Here is a 27,533-nt window from a genome sequence, read left to right as displayed (position 1 = left end):
TTCTGGACTCCCCCACCCTGGGGAAAAGACCTTGTCTATTTACTCTAACCATGCCCCTCATCATTTTATAAACCTCTATAAGGTAATTCCCCGGCATCCGACATTCCAGGGGAAATTGTCCCACCATAGAGATTTATAGCATGGAACAGGCCCTTCGGCCCAACTTGTCCATGCCGCCCAGTTTCCACAATTAATCTAGTCCCATTTGCCTCCTTCCGGTCCATATCCCTCCTTACCTATCCCATCCATGTTCCCACCTGACAAAACTACACTCGACTCCACCACTACCTCTGGCAGCCTGTTCCAGACACTCACCACCCTCTGTGTGAAGGAAGTTGCCCCTCTGCACCCTTTTGTATCTCTCCCTCCCCTTAAACCTACGTCCTCTACTTTTAGACTCCCCTAACCTGGGGAGAAAGCTGTTGGCTATCTACGTTACCCAAGCCTCTCATGACTTTATGGATCTCTTACCAGGTCACCCCGCAGTCTCCCACGCTTCAGATGTAACTGTAACCTAGCGCCAGGACTTGGCTATGTTTTCCTGCCAGAAGCAGGTGAATCTGTGGGACTTATTGCCGCAGAAGGTAGTGGAGGCCAAGTTAGTGAGTGTATTTAATGGGTTCTTGATCAGTAAGATCAAGGGAGAATGCAAGAGAACGGCATTGAGAAACCTATCAGCCATGATCGGATGGCAGAGCACACTCGATGGGCCAAACGGCCTAATTGTGCCCCTATATCTATGGTCTCACGGTCTCCAGGGAGAGGAGCCACCCTCCATCTCCAATCCCCTCAGGATACTTCAGTGAGATCATCGCTCGTTGCCCTAAATTCCAATGGATATAGGCCCAATCTGTTCAACCTCACCTCATAAAACAAACTTTCGGATGAAGGGGTTTCTACTGATTTCCAAAGCCAGTGGGCTTTCCTCCTTAAGAAAAGGAAGAGATGGCCATTCAAACCAACTGAACGTGACCCAGGAAGGTGATGAGGGAGTGGTGGGAGGTGAGTTGGGGAGAGGGGTGGTGGGGGGAGTTGGGGATGAAGGGAGTGCGGGGAGGGAATGGGGGAGTGGGGGGAGGGAGGAGGGTGTTGGTGAGGGGAGTGGGGGAGGAAGGGAGTACAGGGAGGGAATGGGAGAGTGGGAGATGGGGAGTGGGAGGAGCAGGGAGTGGGGGAGGGAATGGGGGAGTTGGGGAGAGGGATGGTGGAGGGAGTGGGGGATGAAGGGAGTCCGGGGAGGGGATGGGTGAGTGGGGAGGGAGGATGGTGTTGGTGAGGAGAGCGGGGGAGGAGGGGAGTGCGGGAGAGGGAGTGGGGAGGGGGAGGGAGGGGTGATGGGGGAGTGGAGGGAGGAAGGGAGTGGGGGGAGCGGATGGGGAAGTGGGAGGGGGGGGTGCTGAGCTGGGGAGAGGGGTGGTGGGGGGAGTGGGGGAAGAAGTGAGTCCGAGGAGGGGATGGAGAAATGGGTGGGTGGGGGGGGGTGGGGGAATGGGTGGAAGACGGGAGTGTGAGGAGGAAGTGGGGAAGGGGGAAAGGGGCTGGGACAGGGAATGGGTGGAGGAGGGGAGTGTGACGAGGGAATGGTGGGGGGAGCGGGGGAAAGGTGGGGAAGGGGTGTCCACTTGTTCTGAATTTCCTTTTACAAAGCCCAAAGCGAGCATACCTTCAGGTCGAGAATACCGTCCTGCATGTGCCTCTCGACTTCCTGGATGTTGCTCTGCAGCACCCTCAGCTGCTGGAAGATCTCCTTGGTCATGTCCTGCAGCTTCCGGCTGGACTCACGCTCCTCCTGCCTGACCTGCTGGATCAGGCTGCTCTCCTCGCCGTTCAAGTAGACGTGCAGCTTCCGAAATGAGTTCTTGATCTGGCTCTCCGTCTGCCGTGCCCAGTCCTGCGTCACACGTTCACATTCAAAGGAATTAACGGAACGCCGTCCACTCTTAAAACACCCCTCCCTCCCCGGCTGACTCTCGGACAGCGGGGGATAACTTCAAACGTTGGATATTGATGGGTGATGCTGAATGGCCACTTGTCTCGCACAACAGCCATGGACTGCACTCTGTTCAAGTCAATTCACTCAGACAACTAATGCCATTGGCTCATTTTGCACTCCCTCAGTACTGACCCTCTGACAGTGCAGCACTCCCTCAGTACTGACCCACTGACAGTGCGGCACTCCCTCAGTACTGACCCTCTGACAGTGCAGCACTCCCTCAGCACTGACCCTCTAACAGTGCAGCACTCCCTCAGTACTGACCCTCTGACAGTGCAGTACTCCCTCAATACTGATCCTCTGACAGTGCGGCACTCCCTCAGTACTGACCCTCTAACAGTGCAGTACTCCCTCAATACTGATCCTCTGACAGTGCGGCACTCCCTCAGTACTGACCCTCTGACAGTGCAGCACTCCCTCAATACTGACCCTCTGACAGTGCAGCACTCCCTCAGTACTGACCCTCTGACAGTGCAGCACTCCCTCAGTACTGACCTTTTGACAGTGCGGCACTCCCTCAATACTGATCCTCTGACAGTGCCGCACTCCCTCAGTACTGATCCTCTGACAGTGCAGTACTCCCTCAGTACTGACCCTCTGACAGTGCGGCACTCCCTCAGTACTGACCCTCTGACAGTGCGGCACTCCCTCAGTACTGACCCTCTGACAGTGCAGCACTCCCTCAGTACTGACCCTCTGACAGTGCAGCACTCCCTCAGTACTGATCCTCTGACAGTGCAGTACTCCCTCAGTACTGACCCTCTGACAGTGCGGCACTCCCTCAGTACTGACCCTCTGACAGTGCGGCACTCCCTCAGTACTGACCCTCTGACAGTGCAGTACTCCCTCAGTACTGACCCTCTGACAGTTCAGCACTCCCTCAGTACTGACCCTCTGACAGTGCGGCACTCCCTCAGTACTGACCCTCTGACAGTGTGGCACTCCCTCAGTACTGACCTTTTGACAGTGCGGCACTCCCTCAATACTGATCCTCTGACAGTGCAGCACTCCCTCAGTACTGACCCTCTGACAGTGCAGTACTCCCTTAGTACTGACCCTCTGACAGTGCAGCACTCCCTCAGTACTGACCCTCTGACAGTGCAGTACTCCCTCAGCACTGACCCTCTAACAGTGCAGCACTCCCTCAGTACTGACCCTCTGACAGTGCAGCACTCCCTCAATACTGACCCTCTGACAGTGCGGCACTCCCTCAGTACTGACCTTTTGACAGTGCGGCACTCCCTCAATACTGATCCTCTGACAGTGCGGCACTCCCTCAGTACTGACCTTTTGACAGTGCAGCACTCCCTCAGCACTGACCCTCTAACAGTGCAGCACTCCCTCAGTACTGACCCTCTGACAGTGCAGCACTCCCTCAATACTGATCCTCTGACAGTGCAGCACTCCCTCAGTACTGACCCTCTGACAGTGCAGTACTCCCTCAGTACTGATCCTCTGACAGTGCAGCACTCCCTCAATACTGATCCTCTGACAGTGCAGCACTCCCTCAGTACTGACCCTCTGACAGTGCAGTACTCCCTCAGTACTGTCCCTCTGAAAGTGCAGCACTCCCTCAGCACTGACCCTCTAACAGTGCAGACTCCCTCAGTACTGATCCTCTGACAGTGCAGCACTCCCTCAATACTGACCCTCTGACAGCGCTGCACTCCCTCAGTACTGACCCTCTGACAGTGCAGCACTCCCTCAGCACTGACCCTCTAACAGTGCAGCACTCCCTCAGTACTGATCCTCTGACAGTGCAGCACTCCCTCAATACTGACCCTCTGACAGCGCTGCACTCCCTCAGCACTGACCCTCTGACAGTGCGGCACTCCCTCAGTACTGACCCTCTGACAGTGCGGCACTCCCTCAGTACTGACCTTTTGACAGTGCAGCACTCCCTCAGTACTGACCCTCTGACAGCGCTGCACTCCCTCAGTACTGACCCTCTGACAGTGCGGCACTCCCTCAGCACTGACCCTCTGACAGTGCGGCACTCCCTCAGTACTGACCCTCTGACAGTGCGGCACTCCCTCAGTACTGACCATCTGACAGTGCGGCACTCCCTCAGTACTGACCCTCTAACAGTGTGGCACTCACTCAGTACTGACCCTCTGACAGTGCGGCACTCCCTCAGTACTGACCCTCTGACAGTGCGGCACTCCCTCAGTACTGACCCTCTGACAGCGCTGCACTCCCTCAGTACTGACTGTCTGACAGTGCGGCACTCCCTCAGTACTGATCCTCTAACAGTGCGGCACTCCCTCAGTACTGACCTTTTGACAGTGCAGCACTCCCTCAGTACTGACCCTCTGACAGTGCGGCACTCCCTCAGTACTGACCCTCTGACAGTGCGGCACTCCCTCAGTACTGACCCTCTGATAGTGCAGTACTCCCTAAATACTGATCCTCTGACAGTGCGGCACTCCCTCAGTACTGATCCTCTGACAGTGCAGCACTCCCTCAATACTGACCCTCTGACAGCGCTGCACTCCCTCAGTACTGACCCTCTGACAGTGCGGCACTCCCTCAGTACTGACCCTCTGACAGTGCGGCACTCCCTCAGTACTGACCCTCTGACAGTGCAGCACTCCCTCAATACTGATCCTCTGACAGTGCGGCACTCCCTCAGCACTGACCCTCTGACAGTGCGGCACTCCCTCAGTACTGACCTTTTGACAGTACAGCACTCCCTCAGTACTGACCCTCTGTCAGTGCGGCACTCCCTCAGTACTGACCCTCTGACAGTGCGGCACTCCCTCAGTACTGACCCTCTGACAGTGCGGCACTCCCTCAGTACTGACCTTTTGACAGTGCAGCACTCCCTCAGTACTGACCCTCTGTCAGTGCAGCACTCCCTCAGTACTGACCCTCTGACAGTGCGGCACTCCCTCAGTACTGACCTTTTGACAGTGCAGCACTCCCTCAGTACTGACCCTCTGTCAGTGCGGCACTCCCTCAGTACTGACCCTCTGACAGTGCAGTACTCCCTCAATACTGATCCTCTGACAGTGCGGCACTCCCTCAGTACTGACCTTTTGACAGTGCAGCACTCCCTCAATTCTGATCCTCAGACAGTGCGGCACTCCCTCAGCACTGACCCTCTGACAGTGCTGCACTCCCTCAGTACTGACCTTTTGACAGTGCAGCACTCCCTCAGTACTGACCCTCTGACAGCGCTGCACTCCCTCAGTACTGACCCTCTGACAGTGCGGCTCTCCCTCAGTACTGACCCTCTGACAGTGCGGCACTCCCTCAGTACTGACCTTTGGACAGTGCTGCACTCCCTCAGTACTGACCTTCTGACAATGCAGCCCCCCTCAGTACTGACCCTCTGACAGTGCCGCACTCCCTCAGTACTGACCCTCTGGCAGTGTGGACCTCCCTCAGTACTGACCCTCTTACAGTGCGGCACTCCCTCAGTACTGACCTTCTGACAGTGCAGCCCCCCTCAGTCCTGACCCTCTGACAGTGCGGCACTCCCTCAGTACTGACCCTCTGACAGTGCGGCACTCCTCAGTACTGATCCTCTAACAGTGCGGCACTCCCTCAGTACTGACCTTTTGACAGTGCAGCACTCCCTCAGTACTGACCCTCTGACAGTGCGGCACTCCCTCAGTACTGACCCTCTGACAGTGCGGCACTCCCTCAGTACTGACCCTCTGATAGTGCAGTACTCCCTCAATACTGATCCTCTGACAGTGCGGCACTCCCTCAGTACTGATCCTCTGACAGTGCAGCACTCCCTCAATACTGACCCTCTGACAGCGCTGCACTCCCTCAGTACTGACCCTCTGACAGTGCGGCACTCCCTCAGTACTGACCCTCTGACAGTGCGGCACTCCCTCAGTACTGACCCTCTGACAGTGCAGCACTCCCTCAATACTGATCCTCTGACAGTGCGGCACTCCCTCAGCACTGACCCTCTGACAGTGCGGCACTCCCTCAGTACTGACCTTTTGACAGTACAGCACTCCCTCAGTACTGACCCTCTGTCAGTGCGGCACTCCCTCAGTACTGACCCTCTGACAGTGCGGCACTCCCTCAGTACTGACCCTCTGACAGTGCGGCACTCCCTCAGTACTGACCTTTTGACAGTGCAGCACTCCCTCAGTACTGACCCTCTGTCAGTGCAGCACTCCCTCAGTACTGACCCTCTGACAGTGCGGCACTCCCTCAGTACTGACCTTTTGACAGTGCAGCACTCCCTCAGTACTGACCCTCTGTCAGTGCGGCACTCCCTCAGTACTGACCCTCTGACAGTGCAGTACTCCCTCAATACTGATCCTCTGACAGTGCGGCACTCCCTCAGTACTGACCCTCTGACAGTGCGGCACTCCCTCAGTACTGACCCTCTGACAGTGCGGCACTCCCTCAGTACTGACCATCTGACAGTGCGGCACTCCCTCAGTACTGACCCTCTAACAGTGTGGCACTCACTCAGTACTGACCCTCTGACAGTGCGGCACTCCCTCAGTACTGACCCTCTGACAGTGCGGCACTCCCTCAGTACTGACCCTCTGACAGCGCTGCACTCCCTCAGTACTGACCCTCTGACAGTGCGGCACTCCCTCAGTACTGATCCTCTAACAGTGCGGCACTCCCTCAGTACTGACCTTTTGACAGTGCAGCACTCCCTCAGTACTGACCCTCTGACAGTGCGGCACTCCCTCAGTACTGACCCTCTGACAGTGCGGCACTCCCTCAGTACTGACCCTCTGATAGTGCAGTACTCCCTAAATACTGATCCTCTGACAGTGCGGCACTCCCTCAGTACTGATCCTCTGACAGTGCAGCACTCCCTCAATACTGACCCTCTGACAGCGCTGCACTCCCTCAGTACTGACCCTCTGACAGTGCGGCACTCCCTCAGTACTGACCCTCTGACAGTGCGGCACTCCCTCAGTACTGACCCTCTGACAGTGCAGCACTCCCTCAATACTGATCCTCTGACAGTGCGGCACTCCCTCAGCACTGACCCTCTGACAGTGCGGCACTCCCTCAGTACTGACCTTTTGACAGTACAGCACTCCCTCAGTACTGACCCTCTGTCAGTGCGGCACTCCCTCAGTACTGACCCTCTGACAGTGCGGCACTCCCTCAGTACTGACCCTCTGACAGTGCGGCACTCCCTCAGTACTGACCTTTTGACAGTGCAGCACTCCCTCAGTACTGACCCTCTGTCAGTGCAGCACTCCCTCAGTACTGACCCTCTGACAGTGCGGCACTCCCTCAGTACTGACCTTTTGACAGTGCAGCACTCCCTCAGTACTGACCCTCTGTCAGTGCGGCACTCCCTCAGTACTGACCCTCTGACAGTGCAGTACTCCCTCAATACTGATCCTCTGACAGTGCGGCACTCCCTCAGTACTGACCTTTTGACAGTGCAGCACTCCCTCAATTCTGATCCTCTGACAGTGCGGCACTCCCTCAGCACTGACCCTCTGACAGTGCTGCACTCCCTCAGTACTGACCTTTTGACAGTGCAGCACTCCCTCAGTACTGACCCTCTGACAGCGCTGCACTCCCTCAGTACTGACCCTCTGACAGTGCGGCTCTCCCTCAGTACTGACCCTCTGACAGTGCGGCACTCCCTCAGTACTGACCTTTGGACAGTCCTGCACTCCCTCAGTACTGACCTTCTGACAGTGCAGCCCCCCTCAGTACTGACCCTCTGACAGTGCCGCACTCCCTCAGTACTGACCCTCTGGCAGTGTGGACCTCCCTCAGTACTGACCCTCTTACAATGCGGCACTCCCTCAGTACTGACCTTCTGACAGTGCAGCCCCCCTCAGTCCTGACCCTCTGACAGTGCGGCACTCCCTCAGTACTGACCCTCTGACAGTGCGGCACTCCTCAGTACTGATCCTCTAACAGTGCGGCACTCCCTCAGTACTGACCTTTTGACAGTGCAGCACTCCCTCAGTACTGACCCTCTGACAGTGCGGCACTCCCTCAGTACTGACCCTCTGACAGTGCGGCACTCCCTCAGTACTGACCCTCTGATAGTGCAGTACTCCCTCAATACTGATCCTCTGACAGTGCGGCACTCCCTCAGTACTGATCCTCTGACAGTGCAGCACTCCCTCAATACTGACCCTCTGACAGCGCTGCACTCCCTCAGTACTGACCCTCTGACAGTGCGGCACTCCCTCAGTACTGACCCTCTGACAGTGCGGCACTCCCTCAGTACTGACCCTCTGACAGTGCAGCACTCCCTCAATACTGATCCTCTGACAGTGCGGCACTCCCTCAGCACTGACCCTCTGACAGTGCGGCACTCCCTCAGTACTGACCTTTTGACAGTACAGCACTCCCTCAGTACTGACCCTCTGTCAGTGCGGCACTCCCTCAGTACTGACCCTCTGACAGTGCGGCACTCCCTCAGTACTGACCCTCTGACAGTGCGGCACTCCCTCAGTACTGACCTTTTGACAGTGCAGCACTCCCTCAGTACTGACCCTCTGTCAGTGCAGCACTCCCTCAGTACTGACCCTCTGACAGTGCGGCACTCCCTCAGTACTGACCTTTTGACAGTGCAGCACTCCCTCAGTACTGACCCTCTGTCAGTGCGGCACTCGCACAGTACTGACCCTCTGACAGTGCAGTACTCCCTCAATACTGATCCTCTGACAGTGCGGCACTCCCTCAGTACTGACCTTTTGACAGTGCAGCACTCCCTCAATTCTGATCCTCTGACAGTGCGGCACTCCCTCAGCACTGACCCTCTGACAGTGCTGCACTCCCTCAGTACTGACCCTCTGTCAGTGCGGCACTCCCTCAGTCCTGACCCTCTGACAGTGCGACACTCCCTCAGTACTGACCCTCTGACAGTGCAGCACTCCCTCAATACTGACCCTCTGTCAGTGCGGCACTCCCTCAGTACTGACCCTCTGTCAGTGCGGCACTCCCTCAGTACTGACCCTCTGACAGTGCAACACTCCCTCAGTACTGACCCTCTGACAGTGCGACACTCCCTCAGTACTGACCCTCTGACAGTGCAGCACTCCCTCAGCACTGACCCTCTAACAGTGCAGCACTCCCTCAGTACTGATCCTCTGACAGTGCAGCACTCCCTCAGCACTGACCCTCTAACAGTGCAGCACTCCCTCAATACTGATCCTCTGACAGTGCAGCACTCCCTCAGTACTGACCCTCTGACAGTGCAGTACTCCCTCAGTACTGATCCTCTAACAGTGCAGCACTCCCTCAATACTGATCCTCTGACAGTGCAGCACTCCCTCAGTACTGACCCTCTGACAGTGCAGTACTCCCTCAGCACTGCCCCTCTGACAGTGCTGCACTCCCTCAGTACTGACCCTCTGTCAGTGCGGCACTCCCTCAGTACTGACCCTCTGACAGTGCGACACTCCCTCAGTACTGACCCTCTGACAGCGCTGCACTCCCTCAGTACTGACCCTCTGACAGTGCAGCACTCCCTCAGCACTGACCCTCTAACAGTGCAGCACTCCCTCAGTACTGATCCTCTGACAGTGCAGCACTCCCTCAATACTGACCCTCTGACAGCGCTGCACTCCCTCAGCACTGACCCTCTGACAGTGCGGCACTCCCTCAGTACTGACCCTCTGACAGTGCGGCACTCCCTCAGTACTGACCTTTTGACAGTGCAGCACTCCCTCAGTACTGACCCTCTGACAGCGCTGCACTCCCTCAGTACTGACCCTCTGACAGTGCGGCACTCCCTCAGTACTGACCCTCTGACAGTGCGGCACTCCCTCAGTACTGACCTTTGGACAGTGCTGCACTCCCTCAGTACTGACCTTCTGACAGTGCAGCCCCCCTCAGTACTGACCCTCTGACAGTGCCGCACTCCCTCAGTACTGACCTTCTGACAGTGCAGCCCCCCTCAGTCCTGACCCTCTGACAGTGCGGCACTCCCTCAGTACTGACCCTCTGACAGTGCGGCACTCCCTCAGTACTGATCCTCTAACAGTGCGGCACTCCCTCAGTACTGACCTTTTGACAGTGCAGCACTCCCTCAGTACTGACCCTCTGACAGTGCGGCACTCCCTCAGTACTGACCCTCTGACAGTGCGGCACTCCCTCAGTACTGACCCTCTGATAGTGCAGTACTCCCTCAATACTGATCCTCTGACAGTGCGGCACTCCCTCAGTACTGATCCTCTGACAGTGCAGCACTCCCTCAATACTGACCCTCTGACAGCGCTGCACTCCCTCAGTACTGACCCTCTGACAGTGCGGCACTCCCTCAGTACTGACCCTCTGACAGTGCGGCACTCCCTCAGTACTGACCTTTTGACAGTACAGCACTCCCTCAGTACTGACCCTCTGTCAGTGCGGCACTCCCTCAGTACTGACCCTCTGACAGTGCGGCACTCCCTCAGTACTGACCCTCTGACAGTGCGGCACTCCCTCAGTACTGACCTTTTGACAGTGCAGCACTCCCTCAGTACTGACCCTCTGTCAGTGCAGCACTCCCTCAGTACTGACCCTCTGACAGTGCGGCACTCCCTCAGTACTGACCTTTTGACAGTGCAGCACTCCCTCAGTACTGACCCTCTGTCAGTGCGGCACTCCCTCAGTACTGACCCTCTGACAGTGCAGTACTCCCTCAATACTGATCCTCTGACAGTGCGGCACTCCCTCAGTACTGACCTTTTGACAGTGCAGCACTCCCTCAATTCTGATCCTCTGACAGTGCGGCACTCCCTCAGCACTGACCCTCTGACAGTGCTGCACTCCCTCAGTACTGACCCTCTGTCAGTGCGGCACTCCCTCAGTACTGACCCTCTGACAGTGCGACACTCCCTCAGTACTGACCCTCTGACAGTGCAGCACTCCCTCAATACTGACCCTCTGACAGTGCGGCACTCCCTCAGTACTGACCCTCTGACAGTGCAGCACTCCCTCAGTACTGACCATCTGACAGTGCGGCACTCCCTCAGTACTGACCCTCTGACAGTGCGGCACTCCCTCAGTACTGACCCTCTGACAGTGCGGCACTCCCTCAGTACTGACCTTTTGACAGTGCAGCACTCCCTCAGTACTGACCTTTTGACAGTGCAGCACTCCCTCAGTACTGACCCTCTGACAGTGCGGCACTCCTTCAGCACTGACCCTCTGACAGTGCGGCACTCCCTCAATACTGACCCTCTGACAGTGCTGCACTCCCTCAGTACTGACCTTTTGACAGTGCAGCACTCCATCAATCTTTGCAGAATTGAAAACTGCAAGGAGGTCAGTGTAAAGCTCAAAAGGACACTACTGACAACATGAAGTGTGCTAATAGTTGCAATATTAAGTTCAGTGCAGAGAACGGTGACTTAACACATTTTCATCAGAGACACAATATAAAGTGAAACACATGATTCTGAAGGTCCAGGAGCAGAGTGAGCTAAGTATTTGTACACGTCATTACAGGTGCCAGGCTAGGATGAGAGCACAGATAATAAATCATCAAACATACTAAGTCCTGTTCATAGCAGTATGGAGTATGAAAGCAGGAAGGCTATGCTGAATCAGAATAGCAGGCTAGTTTCGTTTTCAGCTCACTCTATTTTAGAAAGGATATTATTAAGCTAGAGGGTGTTCTGCAGAGATTTACCAGGTTGCTTCCGGGAATGGAAGGTTTGAGTTAGAAAGAAAAGTTGGATAGGCTGGGACTTTTATCACTGGAGAATAGTAGATTGACAGGCTACCTTATAGAGATTTCTAAAATCACGAGGGGTATAGATCGAGTGAACGGTAGGTGTATTTTCTCTCGGATGGAGGGTTTCACGTCTTGAGGGCATATTTGTAAAGCGAGAGGTGAGAGATTTAAAAAACAACGGCACGAGGGATTTTTTTTTTAAACACAGAGCGTGTGGAATCTACTTCTTGAGGAAGTGGGTGGATGTGGGCTCAGTTACAATGTTTAAAAGACATTTGGATAAGTACATGAATAGGAAAGGTTTGGAGGGATACGGGTAGAAGCAGGCAGGTGGGACTAGTTTAGTTTGGGGTTATGTTCGGTTTGGACTGGTTGGGACGAAGAGTCTGTGTCCGTGCTGTATGACTCTGTGATTCTGTCTGGTCTTGGATGCCACACTTTCGGAAGGATGTGACATGAAGAGTGCATTGAGAGGTCTATGAGTATGAGTGCATCCAGGAATGGCCAGTTATGAGGATGACTTGGAGAAGCAGGGACTGTGTACCCTGGGGAACAAAAAAAAAGGCTAGAGAGGATATCTGTCTAAACTCCATCTTCCAGATCAGGAGGGATCAAAGAGGGAGAAAATGTTCACATTCACGAAAGGGTCGATAAGATTGCTCAGATTTCAATTGGGAACAGAAGTGATATCAGGGCTCCCCCTTCTGACGCCTGACTGCATCATATATTCAGTTACCTGTAACTTCGCTATGTACTTGTCCGATTTCGTTTTCAACCCTTCGCATTTGTTTCTTCTGTCCTGAAGTAACTTCAGCGTATTTTCTATTTCCTCCTAAAAATAAAACAAAGCAAGAGCACAGCTTAACCACTGGTCACATCCCATGCGATGACACCAAATAATTCCGAACAACATCCCAACCGCCTGGTGGCTCAGGGTCCCAGGTTCAATTCCCGCCTCGGGCGACTGACTGTGTGGAGTTTGCACATTCTCCCCGTGCCTGCGTGGGTTTCCTCCGGGTGCTCCGGTTTCCTCCCACAATCCAAAGATGTGCGGGTCAGGTGAATTGGCCATGCTAAATTGCCCGTAGTGTTAGGTGAAGGGGTAAAATGTAGGGAAATGGGTCTGGGTGGGGTCGGTGTGGACTTGTTGGGCTGAAGGGCCTGTTTCAACACTGTAAGTAACCTAATCTAAATTGCCCACAGTGTTAGATGCACTAGTCAGAGGTGAATGGGTCTGGGTGGGTGAAGGGTCGGTGTGGACTTTGTAAATTACTTACAGTGTGGAAACAGGCCCCTATGCCCAACAAGTCCACACCGACCTGCCGAAGCGCAACCCTCCCATATCCATACATTTCACTCCTTCACCTAACACTACAGGCAATTTAGCATGGCCAATTCACCTGGCCTGCACTGTGGGAGGAAACCGGAGCAAACACACGCAGACACAGGGAGAATGTGCAAACTCCACACAGACAGTCACCTCCGAGGCGGGAATTGAACCCGGGTCTCTGGTGCTGTGAGGCAGCAGTGCTAACCACTGTGCCATTGTGCCACCATGCCGCCCACAGCCGAAGGGCCTGTTTCCACACTAGAAGAAATCTAATCCAATCTAAATTGCCCATAGTGTTAAGTGCATTCGTCAGAGGGGAATGGGTCTGGGCGGGTTACTCTTCAGAGGGTCGAGGTGGACTTGTTGGGCCAAAGGGCCTGTTTCCACACTGTAGGGAATCTAATCTAAAAAAAACTCTGGAGTAGGCCATTCAGCCCCTCGAGCCTGCTCTGCCAATTGGGAAGTTCGCTGGAGACAAAAAAATCTGCAGATGCTGGAATCCAAAGAAGAACACAGCAAGCCAGGCAGCACCAAGAGGTGGAGAAGTTAATGTTTCGGAAACGTTGACTTCTGCACCTCCTGATGCTGCCTGGCTTGCTGTGTTCTTCCAGCCTCCGGCCTGTCCAATTTGGTAAGTTCATGGCAGTCCCAACTGCAACGTCAAATCCACTCACTTGCCTCCCCTTGAAAACCTTTCAGCTCTTTACTTAACAAGAATCTGTCTACCCCTCCCTTAAAAAACGACTCAAGGACTGTGCCTGTAGATCACTGTCAGAAAGAGACGTCCAAAGACCCAGGAATCTCTGGGGCATTACATTTTACCCAATTTCTGTTTTATGTGGGCCACCTTTGATTTTGAAATGATAACCTCAGGCTCTTGATTCTCCCAAGAGTGGCAACATCCTTTCCACAACTAGCCCAGCAAAACCCTCAGCATCTTATGTGTGTCAATCAAATTGCTTCTTAACCTTCCGAACTTCAGCAGATACAAGCCTCCCCCGTCCAACCTTTCCTCTTGCCCATTCCCATTCCACCAAAGACCCCTCCCACCCCGGTTATAATCTCTTCCAACCTCTTCCGTCAGGCAGAAGATACAGAAGTTTAAACACACGTGCCAATAGGTTCAAGAGTGGCTTCTTCCTTGCTGTTACTAGACTCTCGAATGGACCTTTCAAATTCCAAATCTAATGCTGATCTTGCCTTTTATACACCTTCTTTGCAGCTGTAACTTTGCATTCCTCGCTCTGTTCACTCACCCTATGATCGTTGCATCTTTATATGTTATGATTTGCCTGTACGGCATGCAAAACAATGCTTTTCATTGTACTTAGGTACATGTGACAATAATAAAACAAATCAATTATTAGTCTGTTAAACTTTCTCTGAATGGCCTTCAATGCATATACATCCTTCCTTAAATAAGGTGACCAATACTGTATACAGTACACTAGATGGGGTCTCATAACTTCACGACTTTTGTACACAAGTGATCATTGGTAACATTGCATGAACTTTCCTAATTACTTGCATTCTAACCTTTTGCAATTTATCCATCAGGCATCCTTTTGAATCCATAGTTCTGCAATCTCCCAACATTTAGACTTGATGCTTTTTTTATAATTCTCTCTGTTCAAATGGACAGCTGCACATTTTCCCACATTATCTTTCATTTGCCACATTCATTCGTTTAACCTATCAGTAATTCTTTGTAACCCTTTCAGACCTACTTTGCAATTTCCTTTTGTGTTGTCAACAAATTTGGTAACTATACTTCTGACCCTTCATCCAACAGTTGAGGTCCCAGCATTGATCTTAGTGGCCCCTTACCCATTTAAACTTACCAACCTGTAACAGTCCCATTTACTCTCTGCTTCCTGTTAGCCAGCTGATCTTCTATCCATGCCAATATATTACCCCCTAGGAAGGGGGCCTTATTTGAAATGTCTTTTGGAAATCAAAGTAGAGCATATTCACCAGGTCTCCCTTATCCCCATAAAGTGTAACCTCTGTAAAGAGCTCCAGCAGGTTGGTCAATCCTGATTTCTTTCCGACAACGCCATGTTCAGTCTGCCTAACTGCTTGGAACTTATCCAACTGTCCCATTGTGACTTAGAGTCACAGAGTCATAGAGATGTACAGCACGGAAACAGACCCTTCGGCCCAACCCATCTATGCCAACCAGATATCCCAACCCAATCTAGTCCCACCTGCCAGCACCCGGCCCATATCCCTCCAAACACTTCTTATACATAGACCCATCCAGGTGCCTTTTAAATGTTGTAATTGTACCAGCCTCCACCACATCCTCTGGCAGCTCATTCCATACACATACCACCCTTAGGTCTCTTTTATATCTTTCCCCTCTCACCCTAAACCTGTTCCCTCTAGTTTTGGACTCCCTCGCCCCAGGGTAAAGACTTTGTCTATTTACCCTATCCATGCCCCTCATGGTTTTATACACCTCTATCAACCCCTCAGCCTCCGACGCTCCAGGGAAAACAGCTTTAATAACAGCTCCTAATGTTTTCCCCCTGATAGATGTTAAGCACACTGGCCTGTAGCCTTCTGTTTTCTGTCTTCCTTGCCCTTTTGAAAATTTGAATTATTTGCCAGAGGAAGTGGTGGAGGTTGGTACAATTAGAACATTCAAAAGGCATTTGGATGGGTAGATGACTAGGAAGGGTTTAGACGGTTATGGGCCAAATGCTGACAAATAAGGCCAGATGAATTTTGGATATCTGGTCTGCGTGGATGAAATGGATCAAAGGCTCTGTTTCCATGTTGTACAGCTCTATGATTCTATTCACTAACTTCCAGTCTAATTAAACTACTCCCAAATCACAAGAGTTTTTGAAAATGGAAACGAATGCATCAGTTATCTCACTAGCCCCTTCTTCTGCTCACAACACATTTCTGTATCTGTAAAATCTTCCTAACTGGCCTGTTTTGACACCATCACCTTCGTAAATTGTTATGAAGTCTCTACCTTGATTAGATTAGATTACATTACAGTGTGGAAACAGGCCCTTCGGCCCAACAAGTCCACACTGACCCGCCAAAGCGCAACCCACCCATACCCCTACATTTACCCCTTACCTAACAGTACAGGCAATTGAGCATGGCCAATTCACCTGACCTGCACATCTTTGGACTGTGGGAGGAAACCGGAGCACCTGGAGGATTAGTTTGTAAACTTTGGATTACTTATTGCTTTGGTTAGATTTTCAGCATGTCCCTAGCATGTTCTTCCAGTCATGTTCTCCAGCGCCACCTTATTTTTAATTGTTTGGAATTACCTTTCTGGCTCAGTTAATTGGATTATGGTCATCCCTTCGTTTGTTATTCAGCTGTGGACAGTTTAATCACACCGTTTGACACTTTTAGTCACCTGCAGTGACTTACTATTGACGCTTCACTCATGCCATCTGTATGATCTTTTGAGCTCTCTGCCTATAAATTTTGTGTTCCGCCTGCTTCTCTCTCACTTCACCTAACGAAGGGACTATGCCCTGAAAGCTTGTGATTTCAAATAAACCTGTTGGTCTATAGCCTGGTGTTGTGTGACTTCTGACTTTGCTCACAAAAGTAAGACCCTCTGTTCAAAAAATTTGCCATTGTATTTATTCAGCAGCAAATAGATTTACAACATCATGATCATCCCTGTAATAGATTTTTGCTGCAAAATTGGCTTTGTTCATTGAAGACATACAAACCAATAAGATTCCCCTTCTTGTACGGTCTTTCCTTAACAACTCATTAGGCTCAGAATTTCAAGTGCCGTTTATTACCCGTGTTTTGCACTGCTTAAAACGTGTCAGAATATGCTGTTCTCAAGTTCCTTCCAGAACACTAAGTCCACAGAGGCTGCCAACACTCATTGGAAACGTGGCACTCTCCCGGCCTTCTAATGCAACAACAACTCACGTTTCTCTAGCGCCTCTAACGTCGTTTAGCAGCCTCGCAAAGCACTTTACAGCAGCACTGCTGCACAGAGTTTGACACCAGGCCACACAAGGAGATATTGGCAGAGTTTGGACAAACGTGGGGGTGGTTTTAAAGAAGGGTGAAGGAACATGGCGACATTGGATGGGAAGAGTTTCACTGAACGATGACAGTCAGAGGCTGTTGCGCCCAGGAGAAGAGATCAAGTTGAAGTAAAAGCTGTGAAGAAACATGGGAACAGGAAGCTACAGGTAGTAGAGCAGAGAGAAAGAGAGACACCCAGGACAGACACAGAGACAGACACACACATACAGATGTAGAGACACAAGTACACTCACAGACAGCGAATTACAGAGAGTGAGAGCGAGAGAGACACACACACATAGAGAGATACAGACACAGCAATAGAGAGAGGGAGATATGCAGATGGAGAGACTGAAAGTCACATACAGGGAGATAGAGACAGACAGAAATGCAAAGAGAGACAGATAGACAGGTAGACATACACACAAAGAAGCAAGAGATACCGGAACATAGAGAGAGAGAGAGAGAGAGAGAGGTAGTGAGACAGACAAAGACAAGATTAACAGAAAGACAGAGATCATGAAAGAGAAAAAGACAGCCAGAGACAGAGACAGAGATAGACAGAGAAAGTGAGAGAGAGTGAGAGACAAGAGATAATGAGAAAGAGACAGACACAGATAGTGAGTGATAGCAGGAAAGGTAGGGATAGTGACATGGAGACAGAGAGAGAGAGACAGGCAGAGATAGTGATGGAGACACACAAAGAAATGTAGAGAGAGGGAGACAGGGACAGATAGTGTGAAAGAGAGAGACAGACAGAGATAATGAGAGAAAGAGGGGCCACACATACAGAGACACAGAAGGACACAGACAGAGTGAGACACACATCATACTGACAGAGATAGAGAGAGACATGAGAGAGATCGACACGGAGACAGAGTAGCAGAGGAAGAGTGCTGTACGGAAAACCTCAAACAAGAAATGGAAAAATGATATAGAAACTCCACCCTATTGACATTGCTCAGGGTAAATATCAAACACTGGGCTCACTGTTCAACCCACACACTCTATTAGCCAATTTCAGCTCAACAACAAAAAGGCAACAAAACTTATGGGAAAGCGCTTAAGTCAGCTGTCATGCACTTTGGGCAGTCCTGAGTTGATTCTATCTGTAAATGTAAATCGAGATTTCTTACTGGGACAAATTCACCAGATAATAACCCTGAAGATAGAGTGAGGCACAAGTATAAAATGAGAAACCAAAAGACTGGAGACGTCTTTACGAAAGAAAGATACAGGCGCAAGTGATCATGGAGAAGGGTTTAGGCCCGAAACGTCGATTCTCCTGTTCCTTGGATGCTGCCTGACCTGCTGCGCTTTTCCAGCAACACATTTTCAGTTCCAAATAAACCTGTTGGATGATAACCTGGTGTTGTGCGATTTTTAAACTTTGTCCACCTGAGTCCAACACCAGCACCTCCAAGTCATGCTACCCAGCTTTGATCTTTATCTCGGGACACCCTAATCTACTTAACCATTTGACCTGCAGCTCGCAGACCCTCCCCCAGCCTCGGTATCCAGTAAGGGAGGAAGTTCCTGATTATTGGTCACCATTTTGTGAGCAATTTTGTTGTAAGGTTTCTATCTTTGGAAAATGGTCTGAACTCCAAAACACATGAACTTAAAATTAGATTTCATTAAAATGGATGCAAGTTACATTGTAGAAAAAGGCCATTTGGCCCGACTGGGCTAATGCCAGTCCATGTTTCGTCCAGAACCTCCTCCCAAGCTATCTCATTTTGTCTCAGCTGTTTCTCTTTCTCTTCCCTTCTCCTTCGTATAGTTCGATTCACCACAATCATGCTGGGGCTAAAACGGCTCACTTTAATACCAAGGACAACATTGGTTTTAGAGTAGGACACAGAAGGTGGTGGTGGGGGGTTGTTTTTCAGACTGGAGGCCTGTGACCAGTGGTGCAGTGGGATTGATACTAGGTCCACTTTTGTTTGTCATTTCTGTAAATGATTTGGATGAGATTATCAGAGGCATGGTTAGCAAGTTTGTGGATGACACTAAAATATAGTGGACAGTGAAGGAGGTTATCTAAGAATTAATTCAGAGGGATCTTAATCAGTTGGGTCAATGGGTTGAGGAGCAGCAAATGGAGTTTAATTTGGATCAATGCAAGGTACACGTCATTCTGCTACAATGTGCGTTTCGTTCATGCAAATTTGCTGTAATATGATTGATGAATTGGGAACACTTTCTGAAAGGCAAACTTTTAAAGCTTGTGTTGGTTATAACGCAGTGATGCTGCTATGACATGATTTTCTTATAACACAGGAGTGTACGATAACAGAATTGCCATGCCATAGAAGAACCGACTGTATTGCATTTTGGGGAAGCAAGCAAGGGCAGAAGTTATACATTTACTGGTAGGGCCCTGGATAGTGTTGTAGAACAGAGAGACCTAGGGGGTTCAGATACATAATTCTTTGAAATTTGCGTCACAGGTAGGCAATGTGGTTAAAAAGGCGTTTAGCACATTTGCCTTCATTGCTCATTTGAGTATAGGAGTTGGGATGTCATGTTGAGGTTGTGCAGGAAATTGATGAGGCCTCTTTTGGAGCACCGTCTACAGGTCTGGTTACCCTGTTATAGGAAGGGTATTATTAAGCTGGAGAGGGTTCAGAAAAGATTTTTAAGGACATTGCCAGGAATGGCGGTTTTAGTTACAGTTATAGACTGGTTAAGCAGGGACCTTTTTCTCTGGAGTGTTGGAGGTTGAGGGGTGATCTTACAGTGGTTTATAAAATCACGAGGGGCCACAGCAAAAGTCTTTTTCCTAACTTGGCTGAGTTCAAAACTAGGGGGCACATATTTAAGGTGACAGGAGAAAGATTTAAAATGGATATGAGGGGCAAGTTTTTTTTACACACAGAGTGGTTCGTGTGTGGAATGAACTGTCAGAGGAAGTAATGAATGCAGTACAGTTACAATGTTTAAAAGACACTAGGATAAGTACACGAATAGAAAAGGTTTGAAGGGGTATGGGCCAAATACAGGCAGTTGAGACTAGTATAGTTTGGGGACATTATTGGTGTGGACTGCTTGAACTGCAGGGTCTGTTTCCATGTTGCATGGCTCTGTGACATGACGCATTAACTTGGTGCCTCAAATTCTGGGAAAAGGGTTAAAGGGTGATCTAACGCAGGTGTTCTTGACAATCGAAACAACTAATAAGAGTAGATGAAAGGAGATGATTTTCTCTGATGAAGTCAGGTTGTATTTTTTTTCACAGAATGGACAGTTAAAAAATCTCTGGACTCGGGCCAATAAGAGCAGTCGAAATGGAAATGTCAAGACTGAGATCCGAGGTTTTCTTTGTTCAATTTTGATACTGTTTGATTTTTGGGAGTGGCTAAATTGAGATTTATAATCGTTTCTGTCCAGTTTGGATACTGTGCGACTTTGGGAAGTCAACAGAAGGTGTCAAAAACGAGGCCTGAGTTCTTCTTTGTGAGGTGATGGGTACAGAATATTGATGACGTAATTACAAGAGCCATAGGTAAGCTAGATCGCAAGAAATATTTTCCCTTCGCACAGGGATTAGTAACTGGGGGGCATAGACTTAAGGCAAAGGGCAGGTGGTTTAGAAAGGATTTAAGGAATTCATTTCCACCCATTTGGAACTCACTGGGTGGCTGCTATCACATCAAAGGAGAATTCAGATGATGGAGCCAGTGAGACTGCAGCAAATGGGTGCTTGATGAATAGCACTGACTTGATGGGCTGAAGGGCCACTTTCCATGCTGTTAAAAACTGACTCTATTCCAGGTAGGGAAGATGGAGAGAGGGAATGGAGGGGAGATGGGGGGGGGGGGTATGGGAGAAGGGAGATGGTGGGGAGGGGAGATGGAGGAGAGGGAAGGGGAGGGCGGAAAGAGGGGAGGGGAGGGAAGGGGTTAAAGGGAAGGGAGGGGAGGGGATCGGAGTGATGGAGGGGAGAGGATCGGAGGGATGGAGGGGAGAGATCTGAGAGATAGAGGGGAGAGGATCGGAGGGATGGAGGGGAGAGGGTCTGAGGGATGGAGGGGAGGGGGTCTGAGGGATGGAGGGGAGAGAGTCTGAGGGATGGAGGGGAGAGGGTCTGAGGGATGGAGGGGAGGGGGTCTGAGGGATGGAGGGGAGAGGGTCTGAGGGATGGAGGGGAGAGGGTCAGAGGGATGGAGGGGAGAGGGTCTGAGGGATGGAGGGGAGAGTGTCTAAGGGATGGAAGGGAGGGGATCAGAGGGATGGGGATTGGGGAAGAAGGGGGTGCTGGAGGGTAGGGGAAAGAGATGGAGGGGAGGTGGGTAAGAGATGGGGGAGTAAGAGATGGAGGGGAGGGAGGTAGGAGATGGAGGGTTGTAAGAGACGGAGGGGAGTCAGATATCTAAGAAGTCAAACAGCCCACTGACAATGGAATATTCCCCTTTATCCGGCTCCCCCTTTGAGACACCGACAAACCAGGTCCACCAGAGTGGGGGACGGGAGAGTCAGGGTGTCTCCCCCAGCTGGAGGGTCGGGCTCGGGGTCACGGTCAGGGTCTCTCCCCCACCCCCACCCCTCACCTTGTAGCGGGCCCTCGCGTCGGCTATCGCCAGCACGTTGTGCCCGCGGTGGCGAGGCGACTCCCGGCACTGGCAGCAGAGCAGCTCCTGGTCCTCGGGGCAGTAGAGGCTCCTCTCCAGGCGGTGATCGGAGCAGAGCTGCCCGTTCTCCCGCTGCCGGAGCGTGTCCAGGAGGCCGCCCAGCACCCGGTTCCGGAGCAGCTGCGCGGACGGGCAGACCTTGCGGCACAGCGGGCACATGTTGCGCTGCTGCTGCCTCCAGAACTCGAGCACGCAGCGGCGGCAGAAGGTGTGCTCGCAGCGGGTCAGCACCGGGTCCTGGAACAGGTCCAGGCACACCGAGCAAGTCAGCTCAGCCCTAAAACTGGAAGCCATGGGCAACGGCCGCTGTGGGAGTGTGTGTGTGTGTGTGTGTCTCTCCCTCTCCGTCAGTACCTGTGTCTGTGTGTGTACGTCTATCTCTATGTGGGAACCTGTCTGTGTCTGTGTCTCTCTGTGAATCTCTGTGTGTATCTGTGTCTATCTGTGTGTACGTCTATCTCTATGTGGGAATCTGTGTCTCTTTCTCTCTCTGTGTGTATGTGTCTAACTGTATGTGTGTGCATCTATCTCTATGTGGGAATCTGTGTGTGTGTGTGTCTTTCTCTCTGTGTGGTTCTCTGTCTATCTGTGTGTGTGTGTGTGTATCTATCTCTGTGTGTGAGTCTGTGTGTGTGTGTGTCTTTCTCTCTGTGTGGTTCTCTGTCTATCTGTGTGTGTGTGTGTGTGCATCTATCTCTGTGTGTGAGTCTGTGTGTGTGTGTGTCTTTCTCTCTGTGTGGTTCTCTGTCTATCTGTGTGTGTGTGTGTGCATCTATCTCTGTGTGTGTTTGTGTGTCTTTCTCTCTGTGTGGTTCTCTGTCTATCTGTGTGTGTGTGTGTGCATCTATCTGTGTGTGTGTCTTTCTCTGTGTGTGGTTCTCTGTCTATCTGTGTGTGTGTGTGTGTGCATCTATCTGTGTGTGTGTGTCTTTCTCTCTGTGTGGTTCTCTGTCTCTCTGTGTGTGTATGCATCTATCTCTGGGTGTGAGTCTGTGTGTGTGTGTGTATAAAATCAGCTGGGGTGTGTGCCTCCTCTCGCTAATGGTCCCACGCTCCGAGGCTCCACCTCAACGTTAAGTTTCTGTTTCTATTTCTCGGTTGACGCTTGAGACGGAAAGTCAGAATTGAAACTTCACCCAGCTCTGGCGCCAGTCCCGTTAATTTCACACTTCGCACCACTCTCCCCCAACCAACTAATTATGTGTTGTTATTTCTGGGGAAGGCTATCAACCATCTGCCCTTTATTTTCAAATCTGTGCCCCCTGACCTCTCGGCTAAGCGAAAACGTTTCACGCCGCGTTCCCTTGTAATTAGTCATAGAGATAGTACAAAAACAGACGCTTCAGTCCAACTCGTCCAGACCTACCAGATATCTTAAATGAATCTAGTCCCATTTGCCAACATTTGGCCCAGATCCCTCCAAACCCTTCCTATTCATGTACCCACCCAGATGCCTTTTAAATGCTGTAATTGTACCAACCTCCACCACTTCCTCTGGCAGCTCATTCCATACACGCAACAGCCTCTGCGCAAAAAAAGTTCCCCCTTTTAAACCTTTCCCCTCTTACCTTAAAGCTATGCCCTCTAGTTTTGGATTCCCCAACTCTGGGGACAAGATCTTGGCAAATCACCCTATCCATATCCCTCATGATTTTATAAACTTCTAGCAGTTCCAAATAAACCTGTTGGACTATCACCTCGTGTTGTGTGATTTTTTTTTAGCAAATCTTTTCTGAACCCTTTCAAATTGAACAACTTCTTTCCCATAGCAGGGAGACCAGAATTAACTCTGTACCCTTCAGTACCCTCACCTAACAACCAAAACTCAAGTCTTGATTTTGACAAGACTTCCAAAATCACACAGAGTCACTTAGGCTGGAAATGGTAGCTTGCTTTCTCTCCATGAATGCTGCCTGACTCACTGTGATTCCCAGCATTTGTTGTTTTCAGTACAGATGCTAACATCTGCAGTAGTTTGCTCCTCCAAAGATTTTTTGGCAGATTGCCCATGAAGAAGGATTCCTGAAGAAGGGCTTATGCCCCGAAACGTCGATTCTCCTGCTCCTCGGACACTGCCTGGCCTGCTGCGCTTTTCCAGCAACACACTTTTCAATTCTGTTCTCCAACATCTGCAGTCCTCACTTTCTCCTAGATTACCTATGATACTAGGTTACAGCTCGAAGTTTGATCCTTAAATAATTTGGACATTTCATTCGTAAAGGGAAAAATATCAGTAAATACTTGGTAATCGCTATATTGAAGCATACGAGACTGATTGGACTAGTTCACTAGTTCAATATTGTTCTAAGCTAGGAGTTGGTTGGACTTGAAGCCAGACTGCTTGCCCAGATGTGACAGACACTACCCCTGTGCCTCAAGTACCTGCCCCACAGTATTTCATCTCTTGAGAGGGTAGGATCACTGAATGCACAGCAGACTGCTTTGTGTATTTATATTGAAAAAATAAAGCCTAATATTTGGAAACATTTGTGCATAGTTTGCAGAGGTCTGACTGAGCTCAGACGCAAGACCTGGAGAAAGGTGTCAGTTCAGAACAGCGAGGAAAGAAGTTGCCTCAGTAATTTAAAAATTCCAGTCCAGGCGTGTTTGCGCAGAGCCCTGCAAGGGTTATTTGAAACTAAGGAAGTTTAAGATTGATCGTGTGCATAATTAAAAATAAGGTCACTGATGTCCCAGAAGACTGTTCTCTCATTAGAAAGAGACAACTAGTGGTGGTTTAACCTGAAGTTCACCATGCCTCAGATCAGGGGAGAGATTGAGAAAGAGAATCCTTTGTGGTTACTTCAGCCAATACAGGAATTAAACCTACACCCTTGGCATCGCTCTGCATCACAACCAGTTGCCAACCGACTGAATAAATGGGCTCCCTTTGCATAACTAAGGAAGACACTATATGTTCTCAAAATCAGGAAAAAGAAACAGTTAGGCTAATGCTATAGATGCAATCGAAAGTGCAACTGTCTGATATTTGAATACAATATCATGACGGTGTTGGCATAAACAGGATTTTGTTTGCCATGTGTTTTGAAATGTTACACTTTGTATTATATGTAATTGGTTTGGTGTGTCCTAAAGTGTCTTCATTTCTTAAGTGCAACGAATGTCTGTTTTATTATTTAAAACAAATCTGCAGCATTGCATGCTTGTTTCAGTGACAGACCATCCAGTGAGAAAAGGAAAGAAAACCTCTCAAGTCAGGTTTCAAGACTTGTCCAGTGGAAACTTCAACCGGGATCATTACAAGGAGTTGATTTCATTGGATTTAAAAGGGAACTGTGCCTTTTACTTTAAAGTGATGAGAGTCCGTGGCAGGTCAAGATATAAAATGGTTGCGTTGTGGTGTAGTTTGTTGTGTGGATTACTGTAAATTGAAGATACAACAGTGGATTATTTGAAATCTGAAACCTACCTCAGAGAGTTAGCTGATAAATTGAAGGTAAAAGCAAGAGCAGGATCTCATAAGGAGGAGACGCTTTAAATGATTTAGACTGGATAAATTGAAATCTGAAATTTGGATGTTGCAACTGGAATTAGCTAAGTTAAGGTTAGTGATTGCAAAAAAGAAACACTTGGATTAGAGAGAGAGAGAGAGAGAGAAAGGAGAAGACTTGAGTTGGAGGAGAAAGAGACTGAGATGGAAATGAAAAGAAAGCTAGAACTCCAATGAAATATGCAAATTAAACAGAATGGGCTAGTTATAGAGCAGTTTCGATTAAAGAAAAGAAGGAAGTTGGATTAGACATAGTGACTCAGTGAATTTAGAGGGAAATTGGGAGACAATTCCTTTTGAAGAAATCGATTTTACTTTGGGAAATAAATTGATGAGTTCAAGACTATAGAGCTCACCAAGGGTGGTGGAATGTGGGATATAGGTGAATTAATGTTATTTCTGCAATTATAAGTTCTGATACAGAACATTAGTTTGGGATTGTTTCGGACGAGAGCTGACTTAGCAAAAATGAGGAAACATATAATCCGTCAAAGAAAATGGTATGTTAGCATGAGACGTGATTACAGAACAATGGTGGATGTATGGGCAAACAGGAAAAAACATCTGTTTCCCCACTTGTACAGAGACACAGGAACAAACCCCAATTAAAAGGGCTTAGTGATAAGATGCTGTGAGGGGCAGCGCAGATGGAGGGAGCAGATAATGGTAAGCAAAGGATGGGATGAGGTCAAACACCCTTATGGGAGCAGAGATAGACATTTGTCACTGACAAGGCCAGATAAACAGAAGTTGTGGGATCAGTCTTAAGGAAATGAGTGACGTAAGCGGAGGATGGGGGCAAACAATGGAATAAGGAAAACATATGGGAAAAAACTGTATAAATTGCAAGAGTTTGTTGGGGTTTACTGTGCATTTGTAATTGCCTTACCTGGCATTAGACATGGCACCCACTTGCAAGTGTACGAATAAACGACTCTGTTTCAGATATTTGGTCTCGGACTGAAATTATTAAAGTGAGTGAGCTTTTGTTTCTCACATGGAACAACCAGTTGGGGGGTGGGGGGGGGGGCGGGCAAAGCTACAGAAAAGTTACAGAAGGAACGTCTTGGATTGTTTCCTGACTGTACTGTCAGTAGATCTCAGGTTCTTGCACCTAGATAGGAATGATTTCAAAATTCAGTTATCGGGATGCCATGGTTGATCAGTTGCTGCCTGAACTGCTGTGCTCTTCCAGCACCACTAATCCAGAATCTGGTTTCCAGCATCTGCAGTCATTGTTTTTACCTCAGTGCTTAGCACTGTTGCCTCACAGCGTCAGGGAACCAGATTCAATACCACCCTCAGACTGTCTGTGCGGAGTTTGCACATTCTCCCGGTGTCTGCTTGGATTTCCTTGAGGTGCTCCGATTTCCTCCCATCGTCCAAAGATGTGCAGGATAGGTGGACTGGCTGTGCTAAATTGCCCATAGTGTCCAGGGATGTGTAGCCATGATCCAGGGATGGATTAGCCATGAGAGATGCAGGGTTACGGGATGGAGGTGTTCTGGGTAGGATGCTCCTCGGTGGGTCACTGAGGGCTGAATGTGGTGAATGGCCTGCTTCCACGCTGTAGGGTTCTGTGAATTTTCAAACTTTAATTTGAAAAAAAAAAGGAAAGTGAAATAAGGCTGATCTGGTCAAACCAACGTTGCTAATAGAAATGCAACAAACAGATTTGAAATTAGAAGATTTAAACCTGTCAACTCAGGAATTGAATCGGAAGCAATAACTGGGTATTATTTCTTCAAAGATAAACTCCTAATCAGGAAATGGAGACCACCCCAAACACCAGTTGATGAGGAATAGCAAGTGGTCCATCAAGTGGTAGTTCTAAAACAGAGATTGCTGGAGAAATGTAATAGGTCTGATAGCTCTGGCGAAGACAGAAACATTTGGCATTTTGAGCATGGTCTGACTCTTCTTCAGAAATGAAGAAAAATGTTCTGAGGAAGAGTCATACTGGGCCCGAAATGTTAACTCTGTTTCTCTCTCCACACATGCTGCTCGACCTGTTGGGTTTCTCCACCAGTGTGTGTGTGTGTCTGTGTGTATATACACACATGCTGCTAGATCTGTTGGATTTCTCCAGCAGTGTGTGAGTGTGTGTGCGCGTGTGTGTGTCTGTGTGTATATACACACATGCTGCTAGATCTGTTGGGTTTCTCCAGCAGTGTGTCTGTGTGTGTGTGTCTGTGTGTATATACACACATGCTGCTAGATCTGTTGGGTTTCTCCAGCAGTGTGTGTGTGTGTGTGTGTGTCTGTGTGAGTGTGTGTGTGTGTACACACATGCTGCTCGACCTGTTGGGTTTCTCCAGCAGTGTGTGTGTGTGTGTGTGTGTGTGTGTATATACACACATGCTGCTAGATCTGTTGGGTTTCTCCAGCAGTGTGTGTGTGTATACACA

General features: G+C 49.8%; 1 protein-coding gene across 1 annotated transcript in view; it reads right to left on the bottom strand.

The window, feature by feature from the left end:
• LOC122541169 (E3 ubiquitin-protein ligase TRIM39-like) overlaps window positions 1-22,636 on the bottom strand; it is a 41,268-nt gene extending 18,632 nt beyond the window's left edge. Inside the window, exons 1-3 of the mRNA XM_087979436.1 lie at window positions 21,534-22,636; window positions 12,361-12,456; window positions 1,664-1,891 (exon numbers count right to left, since the gene is read on the bottom strand). Of these exons, the coding sequence (XP_087835562.1) occupies window positions 1,664-1,891; window positions 12,361-12,456; window positions 21,534-21,908 (699 nt within the window). The 5' untranslated portion in view covers window positions 21,909-22,636. The remainder of the gene's footprint in view (window positions 1-1,663; window positions 1,892-12,360; window positions 12,457-21,533) is intronic.
• Between the last annotated feature and the right edge of the window lie 4,897 nt (window positions 22,637-27,533).

This window comes from Chiloscyllium plagiosum, unplaced genomic scaffold (assembly GCF_037043375.1).
Source record: "Chiloscyllium plagiosum isolate Xiang-an unplaced genomic scaffold, Cpla_swu_hap1 HiC_scaffold_35, whole genome shotgun sequence".
Lineage (NCBI taxonomy): Eukaryota > Metazoa > Chordata > Chondrichthyes > Orectolobiformes > Hemiscylliidae > Chiloscyllium > Chiloscyllium plagiosum.
Note: the sequence above shows the minus strand (reverse complement) of the source record. Positions and strands in the feature narration are given on the sequence as shown.